This window comes from Mustela putorius, unplaced genomic scaffold (genome assembly GCF_011764305.1).
Source record: "Mustela putorius furo isolate JIRA1106 unplaced genomic scaffold, ASM1176430v1.1 tig00000198_pilon_pilon_pilon, whole genome shotgun sequence".
In the NCBI taxonomy this organism is placed as follows: domain Eukaryota; kingdom Metazoa; phylum Chordata; class Mammalia; order Carnivora; family Mustelidae; genus Mustela; species Mustela putorius.
In genome coordinates, this window is record NW_025421311.1 from 613,229 (window position 1) to 625,810 (window position 12,582).

At 45.9% G+C, this 12,582-nt stretch overlaps 1 protein-coding gene across 6 annotated transcripts in view; it reads left to right on the plus strand.

Annotated features, from left to right (window-relative positions):
- Positions 1 to 12,582, plus strand: part of YAP1 (Yes1 associated transcriptional regulator) — a 109,657-nt gene that overhangs the window by 44,306 nt on the left and 52,769 nt on the right. For all 6 annotated transcript variants that reach the window (XM_045077490.1, XM_045077489.1, XM_045077485.1 and 3 more), the window contains exon 3: positions 9,600 to 9,715. In XM_045077490.1, the coding sequence (XP_044933425.1) occupies positions 9,600 to 9,715 (116 nt within the window). The remainder of the gene's footprint in view (positions 1 to 9,599; positions 9,716 to 12,582) is intronic.

Here is a 12,582-nt window from a genome sequence, read left to right on the forward strand (position 1 = left end):
ATCCAGAAAGGATATTACTGCTAAAAGATTTCCTGGCAAAACTAAATGGAGTTAATTATCTTCCAGAAAGTTTGGCATGTAATTAAAACTGTGCAAAATATACTTTATGTGTCAAGTGGAGTTTTATGTGTAAATACGGCTTTTGCCCACTTGAGTGTCTGGTAAGGCCTTCTGAAGCCGGTGAAGATGGCATTGCGGGAAGTCAGGCGTCCAGCACTCTCCTTGTTACTGTATGCGGGACTGGGATCACCAAAATGCCATTCCCCCAGCCCCGTTTCTAAATTGAGAACCATTGCTCTGAATAAAAATGTTGTTACATTATTGACTCAGTTGTTGAAAGTCTACAGTGCTTTTTGTTTTGTTTAGTTTTGTTTTAAATTAAAGGCACGGAGTGGAGAGGACCTTAGCCAGTGCAGCCCGTGGTGTATGTAATTCGCAGATCTAGGAGTCATATGATCGAGCCCCGCTCGAAGTCTGCTTGAGCTTCTCTCTCTCCCTCTCCCCCATCCTCCTCCAAAAGAGAGAGAGAGAGAGAGAAACTCATCAGTATTTTTTTATAGCTGTGAAATTTGTTTCTCATTATGTTGCTGAGGCTCCCTTGTAAGGAATATGGATTCAGTATTTGCTAATACAGCCGAGAATTTGAAGACCATCTTAGAATTTATTGGAATGGCTTTGCTGGTACATAAGAAATGCTGCCCCCCCCCTTTTGTCTTGGTTTATGTCAACAGACTTGAGTCTCTTGTGGCTTATGTGAAGAAACAGTTATGAAGAGATCTTCACCAGCAACTATCTGAGACGTCGGGTCGCAGGGTTGAACTTTCTTTATTCCCAGATTTCCCTGTCGCTCCTGTCCCGGGAGCCAGGACGCCTATATTTGCACAGTTCCCTCCCTCGTTCCTTCTTCCTATTAGCGGGAAGCCCTTTGCGCACTGAACTGATGGTGTAGAGACATTGTCGTTTTTGTCTCCTTCCCTGAGACCCGCTGTCCTCGCCTCACATGACTGTTCTTTCGCTGCTGGTCTTCCTGACTTGACCCGTCCCTGCACCGGGGTTTTCTGTCTGTTGGACAAGTGCAGGGATGAAGTCAGGAAACAGACTTGAGGGCCTTCTGTGTGCCTGGTGCCACAGTGCTAGGTGCTTGTAGACCTACTGCTCTGTTTTATCCTTGCAGCCTTGGGGAGTGAGGAAATAAATCATGGTGATGAAGCCGTTGGCCAGAGTGACCTGCCCGTACAACCCAGACTGTCACTGTTGGAGCTGGGACTTGAATCCCCGCCTGCCTCCTTCTTCTTGCCCTTCCAGAGAAGCTTCTGAGAGGAGGGATTTGGGTCTTGAGAAGGTTTGGTAGAATTAGGTGTTTTATAAAAGGCCACCTGGGGAGGAGATGACCTGAAGTAGTCTTGAAAAACGTAGCAGATGTTTCACAAGAATCAGATCCTTATTAGGCTTCTATGGCTGCCGGTTATAGGGCGCTGACAACACTTGACTTGCATAGGGGATTTTTTAATGAGATACGTGTTGTCTAAGCCATTCTCTTAGGATGCAGTTGCAGAGTGGGCTCCCTGCTTCTCCGGGAACGCGGTGGTGTGTGTGCGCCGTGTGACAGGACTTGTTGACGTGAGGAGTAGAAAGAGCTACTTTCCGGAGATTCTGAGAGACCCTTTGGTGGGAGCCATGGAAGCCAACACTCAGACGCGATGGGAAGACGGCCACGCCGAGTTCGGAGGCCGCTTGCTGCTGCCCTTGCTGTACCTTAAGTTCAGAGTCAGAAGTCTTGCTTCTAAATTAAGAAACAAAGTAGGAAAAACAAAAAGCAGCATACATGTTTAGAGTACAAACCACCAGTTTACAGGAAGAGAAACAGTAAAGCAGAACAGCCCCGTGACCAGTTTATGTCTCTCCCAGGGTTAGTGGTGACCGATCACTAACGTCCCCCGGCGACGGGCTGTGCGTTCCCCACAACCGCGTCCTGTTCTCACGGCAGGGCTCTGTGGCTCGTCCTGGATGAGTCTTCATAGTCGATGAATTGGAAAAGAAAGCATTTAAAAGGATTCTGAGTCTCTTTTTAAATTACATTCCGCGGGCGCCTGGGTGGCTCAGTGGGTTAAGCTGCTGCCTTCGGCTCAGGTCATGATCCCAGGGTCCTGGGATCGAGTCCCGCATCGGGCTCTCTGCTCAGCAGGGAGCCTACTTCCCTCTCTCTCTCTCTGCCTGCCTCTCCGTCTACTTGTGATTTCTCTCTGTCAAATAAATAAATAAAATCTTTAATAAATAAATAAATAAATAAATTACATTCCGCGAAGAAATTCTGTTCTGCCAGAGTGACAGTTTAGCATTTTTAGAAAAACCGTTTCTAGTTGGAGATCAGTGATGTGGGGTGAAAAGCTGAGCTGGAAGCAGAAGGACACGTCTGCGCAGGCTGAGCTGCTTCCTGGCCATGGGCCCGAGGCCCCTCTGTGGTCCTGCACCCCCCGTCCTTTGTTCGGGCGGGACTGTCCGGGCGGTGAATGAGAGCCCTCAGACGAGGGTCCGCTCTTTGGGAGGGAGGTCTTGAGTGCCCCCACCCTCCGGCCCTCCCGTGCCATGGTTGGCCCTGTTGGCTCCCAGGAGGGGCTGCAGACCCTGAGGTCGGTCCACAGAGCTCGGCCCCTTGGTTCTGCATGGCCCATCCCAGGGTTTCCGTGGGGAGGCAGCGTGTGTGTCTCACTGTGGGACAGTGTCTGTGGGACGTTTCTTTCTCTCTCTCTCTCTTTTTTTTTTTTCAGTTATCTCTGCACCCACCGTGGGCCTTGAACTTACAACCCTGAGATCAAGAGTCGCACACTCTACCCACTGAGCCAGCCAGATGCCCCTGTGGGATGTTTCTTGACATTCAGAACCAGTATAGAGGGTTTCTCCCCTCCTCTTCACCTAGTGGCCAAGGATCTATGAGAAGTTATGTTTGTGTGTCATTGATCTCATCATCTGAAAGGCCTGGGAGCTTTCCTCAACTCCCACGATCCCTCCGTATTTGAGTGGGAGAGATGCAAAGGAATGCGGTCCAGGATTTTTGTGCTGCGTGCTGTTGCAAAGGTTCTGTCTCCTTCTGCTTCCTTTTTGCAAGGGTTAGCACAGGGATGGAAAGGTCAGTCTTAAGAAATCTGATTACCACCCCAAAATGCTCTCACAGCAGGAGAGGAAGTCTTCTGGAGGACAAAGTGCAGATTTTGCATCAGTTCTGAGTTAAAACCCAGCTCTGCCAAGTCCTGGTCCTCTGTCCCCAGACAAATCCCTTTGTCTTAATACATTGCAAAACAAAACGTTTTGTTTTGTTCTTCAGTGATGTTGTTGTTGTCCTTCCTGAGGAGTCCTGAAGGAGGGGACAGTGTCATCCTCCCTGTGGAACAGTGGTCTTGGTCAGGCGAGAGTTTGGGCTCTTCCTGCCGAAATTGCCAAGGAGCCTTTCAAGTTCTTATGGTTTCTTGAGGAATTTGAAGCTGTGACAGTAATATTGTTATTCTTTTTTTTTTTTACAAGTAGGCAGAGAGAGGGAACGAAGCAGGCCCCCTGCTGAGCAGAGAGCCCGATGTGGGGCTCCATCCCAGGACGCTGAGATCATAGCCTGAGCTGAAGACAGAGGCTTTAACCCACTGAGCCACCCAGGCATCCCAATATTGTTATTCTTTATAAAGGGCAGAATCCGTGCATGTTCAAGGGCCAGGTTTGAGCTTCGTGAGACGTGTTTCCTATGGGGGATGTCAAGCCGCTGACATCGCAACTGCGGTCAGCTCAAGGGCCTCTGCAGAAAGTCTTCTGTTCACAGTGTACTTCAGGATTTCCGCCCTGTTTTTGGTTCTGTATGCATCTTGCTAAGCCATCCAGTGTGCGGGAGTAGATTCTGCAGGGTAAGATAGAAAAGACAGAAGCCAGTGGGAGAGGTGGCCCTGTGTGCGCAGGAGAGGGAGTTGCCCGCGGGGCCGCGGCTGCAGCACAGCCACCCCTCTCCCACCCGCCCGTGGATGGCCAGTTTGTCGGTGGCCTCACTGTGAGGTCATCACGTTCCTCTCGCTCCTGGATCCAGCTGCTTTTATCCAAGATAATACCAAGATTTGTGTACATTCTTTGAAGGGGCTGTAGGATTTCACACTTCTTATTTTCTTGTAGTTAGTTCAGTATCTTGACTGTTCTTAGGAACAGGATAAGCTGAATCTTCCATTTGTTTCCATGCTGTGAATAACTAGGCATGTTTCTGACTCTGAAAGTACTGGTTTAGGAGTTTTGCTTAATTTCATCTCCTTGGTTTATATATTTTCATTCTGTTATTTAAAATTTGGCATTTTTAGGGGTGCCTGGGTGGCTTAGTGGGTTAAAGCCTCTGCCTTCCGCTCTGGTCATGATCCCAGGGTCCTGGGATCGAGCCCCGCATGGGGCTCTCTGCTCAGCAGAGAGCCTGCTTCCTCCTCTCTCTCTGCCTGCCTCTCTGCCTCCTTGTGATCTCTGTCTGTCAAATAAATAAATAAATAAAATCTTTAAAATTTGGCATTTTTAGTAGTAGAATAGATTTTTTTATTAACATACAGTGTGTTATTTGCGTAGGGTACAGGTCTGTGAATCGCCAGGCTCACACACTTCACAGCACTCACCATAGCACATACCCTCCCCAATGTCCATCACCCAGCCACCCTGTCCCTACCCTCCAACCCCCAGGAACGCTCATTTTGTTTCCTCAGATTAAGAGTCTCTTATGGTTTGTCTCCCTCCCAGGTCCCATCTTGTTTCACTTTTTCCTCTCTTCCCCTATGATCCTCTGTCTTCCTCTCTCAAATTCTGCGTATCACTGAGGTTATATGATAATTATCTTTCTCTTATTTCGCTCAGCATAATACCCTCTAGTTCCATCCATGTCATCGCAAATGTCAAGATTTCATTTCTTTTGATGGCTGCATAGTATCCCATTGTGTATATATACCACGTCTTCTTTAGCCATTCACCTGTTGTTGGATATCTAGGTTCTTTCCATAGTTTGCCTATTGAGGACATTGCTGCTGTAAACATTCGGGTGCACGTGCCCCTTCGGATCACTACATTGCTGGGTTATAGGGTAGCTCTATTTTCAACTCCTTGAGGAACCTCCACACTGTTTTCCAGAGTGGCTGCACCAGCTTGCATTCCCACCAACCATGTAGGAGGGTTCCCCTTTCTCCACATCCGCCAACACCTGTCATTTCCTGACCTGTTAATTTTAGCCATTCTGACTGGTGTGAGGTGGTATCTCACTGTGGTTTTGATTTTTATTTCTCTGATGCCCAGTGATGTGGAGCACTTTTTCCATGTGTCTGTTGGCCATTTGGATGTCTTTTTTGGAAAAATATCTGTTTATGTCCTCTGTCCATTTCTTGACTGGTAGAATTAGTATAGTTTGAGTGACAAAAATTCTTTTCAGCCCTTTTCAGATTAGCATTTATATGAAATCTTAATCACCCACGTTTTGATGTAAGTCATTAAAATCAGCACACACTGGGGTCCAGCAATCTCTCAGGTACATCTACTTCAAGAACCTAATACTCTAGTGGTAAAAGAAATTGTGTTTTTTAATATTCTGGCTTTTTTAACTTAATTTAATTTTAGGATTTTATATATTTTCTTGAGAACAAAAGCACAAAAGCGGGGGGAAGTGTCAGAGGGAGAGGGGGAAGTAGACACCCCGCTGAGCAGGGAGCCTGATGTGGAACTTGATTCCAGGACCCGGAGATCATGACTTGAATCAAAGGCCGATGCTTAACCGACTGCACCTCCCAGGCGTCCAAGTGCCTGAACTTCCTCTTTGCATAGTGGTGTTACCAGTAATACCAGCCTCTTGAATCAGCCTGATGTTTCCCAGGAGAATTGAAGTCCTCACACCAGAACTCATTCTGCTTTTACCAGCCAGTGAAATTCTTTGCCTCTGCCCCATGCCCCTGGTGCTCCAGTGGCAGCAGTGTCTCCATGCTGTGCCTTCCCACCCTCCGATGGAGGACTCCAGACTCTGCAGGCATCCCTTAGCACACTCTCAGCTAATCTGTTTCTGTTCACATTGAATTTGTGTTTCCTTGTCTTCAAGAAAAGAAAGACTCCTTTGCATCTGGTTGTGGTTTTCCTTTCCTCCCTGTGCATGGCCACACCTGTCTGCTTCCTTACCTCATCATGCTGCCGAGGCTGCTCCTGCCGCTGCCACCAGGACTCCCCTTATTGCCATTTGCGGTGGCTCTATCATCCTGACCCGTAATTTCGTTTTGGGGTAAAGTCAGTAAGGCTACAAGGACTTTGAAAGAAAGCTGGGTGTTCTTAGGGCAAGAAAGAAAGAAGGCTTTCTTTTCATTAATTCATTGGCAGATACTTATCAAACACTCTTCTCATCAATGAAGATATAGTAATTAATAAAATGAAAGTGCCTATTTTTCCTGGAGGTTTTGTTAGTTGGAGTTTGTTGATAGGAGGAAATAGGCAAACAAAGTTAAATAGATTAAATAGATAATGATAAAGGATCATCAGGAAAAACAATGGAAGGGGAGTGTACGTTTTAGTAGGGTAGATTTTAGGTTGCCTGGAGAGGGAAGGCCTCTCTGAGAATAGGACTTGGATCAAGGCCCAGAGGAGATGAGCCAAGGAGCGGAGCACGATCTAGGGGAAGAGCAGACCTTGCAAACCATTCATGTGGTGTTAGCAAGAATGCTTCTTTGAGGTATGAAATGTTGTGTTTGTTTGTTTTTTTTTTTTTTTTAAGATTTTATTTATTTATTTCACAGTCAGAGATCACAAGTAGGCAGAGAGGCAGGCAGAGAGATGGGGGAGGAATCAGGCTTCCTGCTGAGCAGAGAGCCCGATGCGGGGCTCGATCCCAGGACCCTGAGATCATGACCTGAGCCAAAGGCAGCGGCTTAACCCACTGAGCCACCCAGGCACCCTCATGATTTAATCTTATAGAATAAGACAAATTCTAAGTTAATTTTATTTCACATTTTCTTTGGCATCTAAGTGATTGCATGCTTTTATAGTTGGACAGTTTAGATAATGACATCTTGATTCCCTAAAGAGCTGTAGGTGTTTCTAAGTAACTGTCATTAGCTGAGGTGACATAGACAGTTGTATGGGGCTGTCCGCCGATTTACTAGGGCTTAATGGCTGTTTCAGGAAGAGAAATTTTAGCATTTGTATGCTTATGGAACATTTCAGTAAAATAACTGAGCTTCTGAGGCAGTAAGACTATGTTCTCAGTATTCACAGCCCAATTTATTTCAGGGAGAAAGAAGTTCTAAGCACAAACATACAGATTCGTGTCCATATTCCAGAAGCCATCAGAGTGGGGTCTTGCTCAACCCTCAGGTGGAGCTCTGTTTAGTTACGAACGGATTAATATGATCTGTGGAACTGACTCATTTTCAGAGAGGCCCAGCTGTTGAGTGTTGAGAAAATCCTCGGTAGTCAGCATCTTGAGCTCGCTGAGGTCTGTCTCCCTCTTCTGTACCCCTTAGGGTGGGGCGATTTTCGGAAGTACTAGACCCAGGGAGTAGGCAGGGGCACATGCTTTGAAATTTAAGAGCCAATAGTAATCACTTGTCCATTTCCTTTCCTAGTTTCTTGACATCGAACAGGCAGGGAGAAGCATTTCTCTCCATTCTGTTCTTCTTGAGGGCTGTAGGCTTCTCTCCAGTACGATTGTGTTAACCCCTGTGTGCGTGTCGCTTGGGATCGAGCAGCCTGTCAGAAAGCATTCTGTGGTTTTGTTTGTTTAGTGGCTCATAGGGAGGGTTGAAAGGGAAGAGGAATGGGCGCTTACTGGGTTGGATGAGGACCCAGTCTTCTGGAATGGGGTGCTTCCATGGCAGGACAGAAATCGGGTTTCATCTGTCTTGTCTGGGCCTGTGCGATCGCTAGTGCCCGTGTTCAGAAGCCGCAGGTCACTGCTGGGAGACCTGAATACTTGGAGCACCTTTCGGGGGCGTGCAGCTTACAGGCGTGCACGGGGCAGGTCCCGCTGCCGTCCGGAAGTGGACAGGCCTTCCTGTTCTCTCCCTGTTTTCATCCCCTTTCTTCTCCTTGGAACTCTCCGTTTACTAGTAGATAATACTTGAGTTTCGTGCTGGCCAGAGTGCAGTGTGATCTTTCTCACCGTCTTACTCACCAGTTACCGTCTAGTTCCATTTCAGAAAAGTTAGTGATAGAGTGTCATTTCCTTAAAGGAGAGAGAGCTCAGATTTGGAATTCAAACAGCCATGTAGAAAATGATTGCGGAAGAGGGGACTTCTTAAAAATAACCCTGATTTTTGGCCACTCCCATATTCAAAAGTAGTGTTAGTTTGTGATTGCTTAATAATAGGAAAACCTAGCAGAGCAAAGCAGAGTTTTGTAATTTTGTCATCTAGAAATAAATATTGAGGGAACATTTTGATGTTTATCCTTCCCACGTTTTCTGTGTGTGTGCGCATGCACACACACACACACACACACACGGCTCACACCGGCTCACACTGTACATGCTGTTTTACAAACTACTTTAGAAAGCAATATTACATAAATAAATAAATAAATAGCAGTATTACAAATACTTTCCATATGATCAAATATTCTTCTAAAATATTTTCAGTAGCTGTATTGTGGTCTGTCCTACACTATAATATTTAATGGGCCAATCCCTTTCATTAGATTTTACCTGGCTTTCAAATTTTTGCTTTTATAAATTATACCGAGAGAACTTTGCATTAGTGTGTGAATATTTTTCTGGCTCTCTCTTCAGAATAATTTCTTAAGTAGTTTCATATACTTAGTATTTCTAGTTTCTGTTTCACTGAAGCAAACTTTGCAGGAAGAAGAAAACTAGTATTTCTGAAAGATGCCACGCCAGCTTCTATGCGGGATGCCCAGGAGTCTTTGAGTTCCCAGAGTCTTTGGCCCTTTTCAACCAGTTTTATAGATGAACAAATCTCTGAGCAGATGTAATAAGATATTTTGTAGTAAGTTAACAGTGTGCAGTATTTAACGTTCACATGTTTTGTTTATCAACTAACAAAGACCTTCCCCAGTCATGAGTTAGTGCAAACTTACAGATGAAGGTTTTAATTCTGTTTTGGCTTTAGAGTATATATTTATAATAAGACTTTTTCATCCTTTTATGTTTTACCTAAGAGACTTCAGATCTAAAAAGTACATGTTAATTGGCATTCTTGGGTCCTAGAGGAAAAAAAGTGGGTGATTCCATTGTGAATTCTGGGTTTCAGTTCTATGAGTGCTGTCAAGGAGGAGTAACTCATAAATCACCTTTTATCTGTAAATTAGAAGCAGATATAATAGTCTGGAGACTGTGGTCTCCCATCTGCTGGAGATGGTTTCCCGTCCCTTAAGGTTGCAGGTGTGGCTTCTCAGACCTTGCTCAGATAGGCTCTGGCTAATGAGAGAGTGGCCCACAGGGTGCAGGGGTGAGGGTGGACCAGGCAGCGGCGGGGGTGGGGGCTGAGGGCAGGCCATGTGGCACATGAGGGAGGGAGGCTGACGGAGGAGCCATGGGCTCTGCTCAGGGGCTGGGGCGGGGGCTCCCAGGACCTGGTGTCTGTTGTCTCACGCAGTGGTTTGTTGTGTCTCAGTCACATCGATCAGACGACAACGTGGCAGGACCCCAGGAAGGCCATGCTGTCCCAGATGAGCGTCACGGCACCTACCAGCCCCCCTGTGCAGCAGAGCCTGATGACCTCGGCCTCAGGTGAGTGAGACACCGCCGTCCCAGCACGCCCACAGAGGCCTGGCGCGCGTCTGGCTCTGCAGGAGATGGTCACTACGTAATCTTTTAAGGAAGCTGGAGCGCGGCTGACCGTTCATTCCATCTGGTTTTCTTTGCGGGCCCTGCCTTTTCACAAAACTGTGCTTCGTCCAAGCCTTTTTCAGTCTTTAATTCATAAAGGGGCTGCCAACTGAAACCCAGCATTTTTAAAGTTTTAGTTCTGAAGTCACTATCTCAGATTCCTCATTTGGTTAATTTTGACATGCTGGTGTCTGACTCTACTGCTTTCTTTTGTCTTAAAGTTGGAGGTTTCTTCCCTTTGTGGTTTGGACGGGAAGCCAAGCTATGGTGTTCTTAACTACCATTTATTTGTTCATTTATTTATGATTTATTTATTTATTTGAGAAAGAGTGAGCAAGAGAGAGAGAACACGAGTGGGGGGGAGGGACAAAGGGACAGACAGACTCCCCATTGAGCAGGGAGCCTCACATGGGACTCAATCTCAGGACTCCAGGATCCTGACCTGACCCAAAGGCAGCCGTTAAACCCACGGAGCCACCCAGGCTCCCTTCTTTACTGTCTTTTAAGGTGCATACTTCTTCTGCCTTCAAAGTAACTGGAGGACAGCAGCGTATAAATCCCAGGCATCTTTCTGAAGTTCAGTGTGTTATTGAACACATTTCCACCCTTGCCACAGCAATAGACTTGAGTATGAATCCTTCTTATTTGGCAGTGTTTTTAAGTCTGCTGTTTTTCTCATCTATGTTACGCAGATTATAATGCCCATTACTAGAGAGTGAGAAATATTAAAGGAAATCAAAGAGTAAGTATGAAGCCTTTATTTACAGTTTCAGTGCAGAATAGGAACTCCGTAAAGGTTTCATTACTTCTCTAGTCCTCCGATACCTCTGTTCTGTGGGTCCCATTCTGCACCTTCGTGTGCAGCAGAAAAAGGCCCCCCTTGCTCTGGGAAGATGCAGCCCCAGACCTGGCACCAGGGACTGGAGCCTTCAGGCCGACTCTGACCACTTGCCTGCGCCCAACACTTGCCCACTTTGCTGAGTGTCCCGGTTCTGAGCACAGGTGGCAGCCACAGTCCCAAGCAGCCCTGGGGCCTCGATGGCTTTCTGCTCAGTGTGTCCGCCCCCCTTGTCCAGCACACTGACGAGCACAGGATGTGCAGCTGCCTGTAGATATTCTCAAACAGCAGCCTCTGGTAAGAGGCTACCAGCTTGTGGGGTCTGCACAGCAGGTTGGCAGAAGGGCTGCTTGCCTAGGAGAGCTTGTAGAATTTGTTACGTCCTTCTGCCCCCAGAGATGATGCCTGTGTTTGGAGTGTTTCTGCTGTTCCAGAACTCTCTGTTCTTGCCTTTGGTGGGCTGAACACTTGAATTCTAAAGAGTTAAGTGCTGACAAGAAAGATAACGCAAGATTCAGGACTAAACTTGTCTTGTCATGAACTGTCTTTATAGAACTCTTGAAAAAAGATAACTCCCTAAATCTTCCATCTTAGCTTACTTTAATAAGAATATATTTATTTATTTTCAGAATCTGTTTTGTATGTGATATTTAGATCAAAAGGTTCACGGCAAAATATTATGCAAGTATTTGATTAATATTTTTACTTGACATCTAGGGTTTTTTTAATCATCAAATTTCCAAATAAAAGTTGTGAAAGCTTTCTTGTACTTACAGTCCAACAAGATGATTCACATTATTCATTTTGTCACACTCCACCTAAAACTATGCCTTGGAAACTAGTAATAAATAACTCATTAATTTAAGGTTTATTTTGGAAGATTTAGGCATTTTGCATCTAACAAAGTTGATTGTGTTTCTTTTACTTACTTATTTATTTATTTATTTTTAAAGATTTTATTTATTTGACAGAGATCACAAGTAGGCAGAGAAGCAGGTAGAGAAAGAAATGAAGGGACGCAGGCTCCCTGCAGAGCAGAGAGCCCAATGCAGGGCTCGATCCCAGGACCCTGAGATCATGACCTGAGCTGAAGGCAGAGCCATTAACCCACTGAGTCACCCAGGTGCCCCTGTGTTTCTTTTAGAATATCAGTTTTTTCTTTGTTTACTTATTAAATTTTCTAATGGTAATGGCCTTGAGAAATAGGGAGAATTTGTATTCAGATTTGTGTTTAAAAATCAAAAGTATGTATCTATTTTTAGTGGGTTTCAGAATATTTGCGTTTATATTTCCAGCTCTTCTGTAAAATATAAAGTGTGTTTTACACACTGCATGTAAGTTAGTAGGCATGCTTACTTGTAGTTGTGTTAGTAAACGGAGGTGACATTGGCAGAGACAGTTGGAGCAGAGTGGCCTTAGCAGTGGAAGGTCTAGTTAGAAGGTCGGAAGTGCAGAATTGGCCTGAAATAGGACAAGCCCCCCAGAGAGGCATGGGCCTGCGTCATGGTAGGAGGGGCCAGTCCGTAGTCAGAGGGAGCCTGTCGGACATGCTGCTGGGGTCTGCGTGGTCTCCGTCAGGGAACCCTCACGATGGCCAGTGAAGTTCTGTGCTGGTTGGTTTGTTGTTGGGTGTTTTTTCTTTTTCTTTCTTTCCTTCTTTCTTTCTTTCTTTCTTTCTTTCTTTCTTTCTTTCTTTCTTTCTTTTTTAAATTTTTCCTTCTAAGATTTATTTTACAAGAGAGTGAGTGGGCGCAGAAGCAGGGGGAGAGGGGGAAGCAGACTCCCTGCTGTGCAGGGAACCTGACGTGGGACTGGATCCCGGGACCCAGGATCGCGACCCAGGCTACAGGCAGACACTTCCCTAATGGAGCCCCTGGGCACCGGGAGTTCTGTGCTGTTGTTATCAAAGTTACTTTCCCCAAATCACACA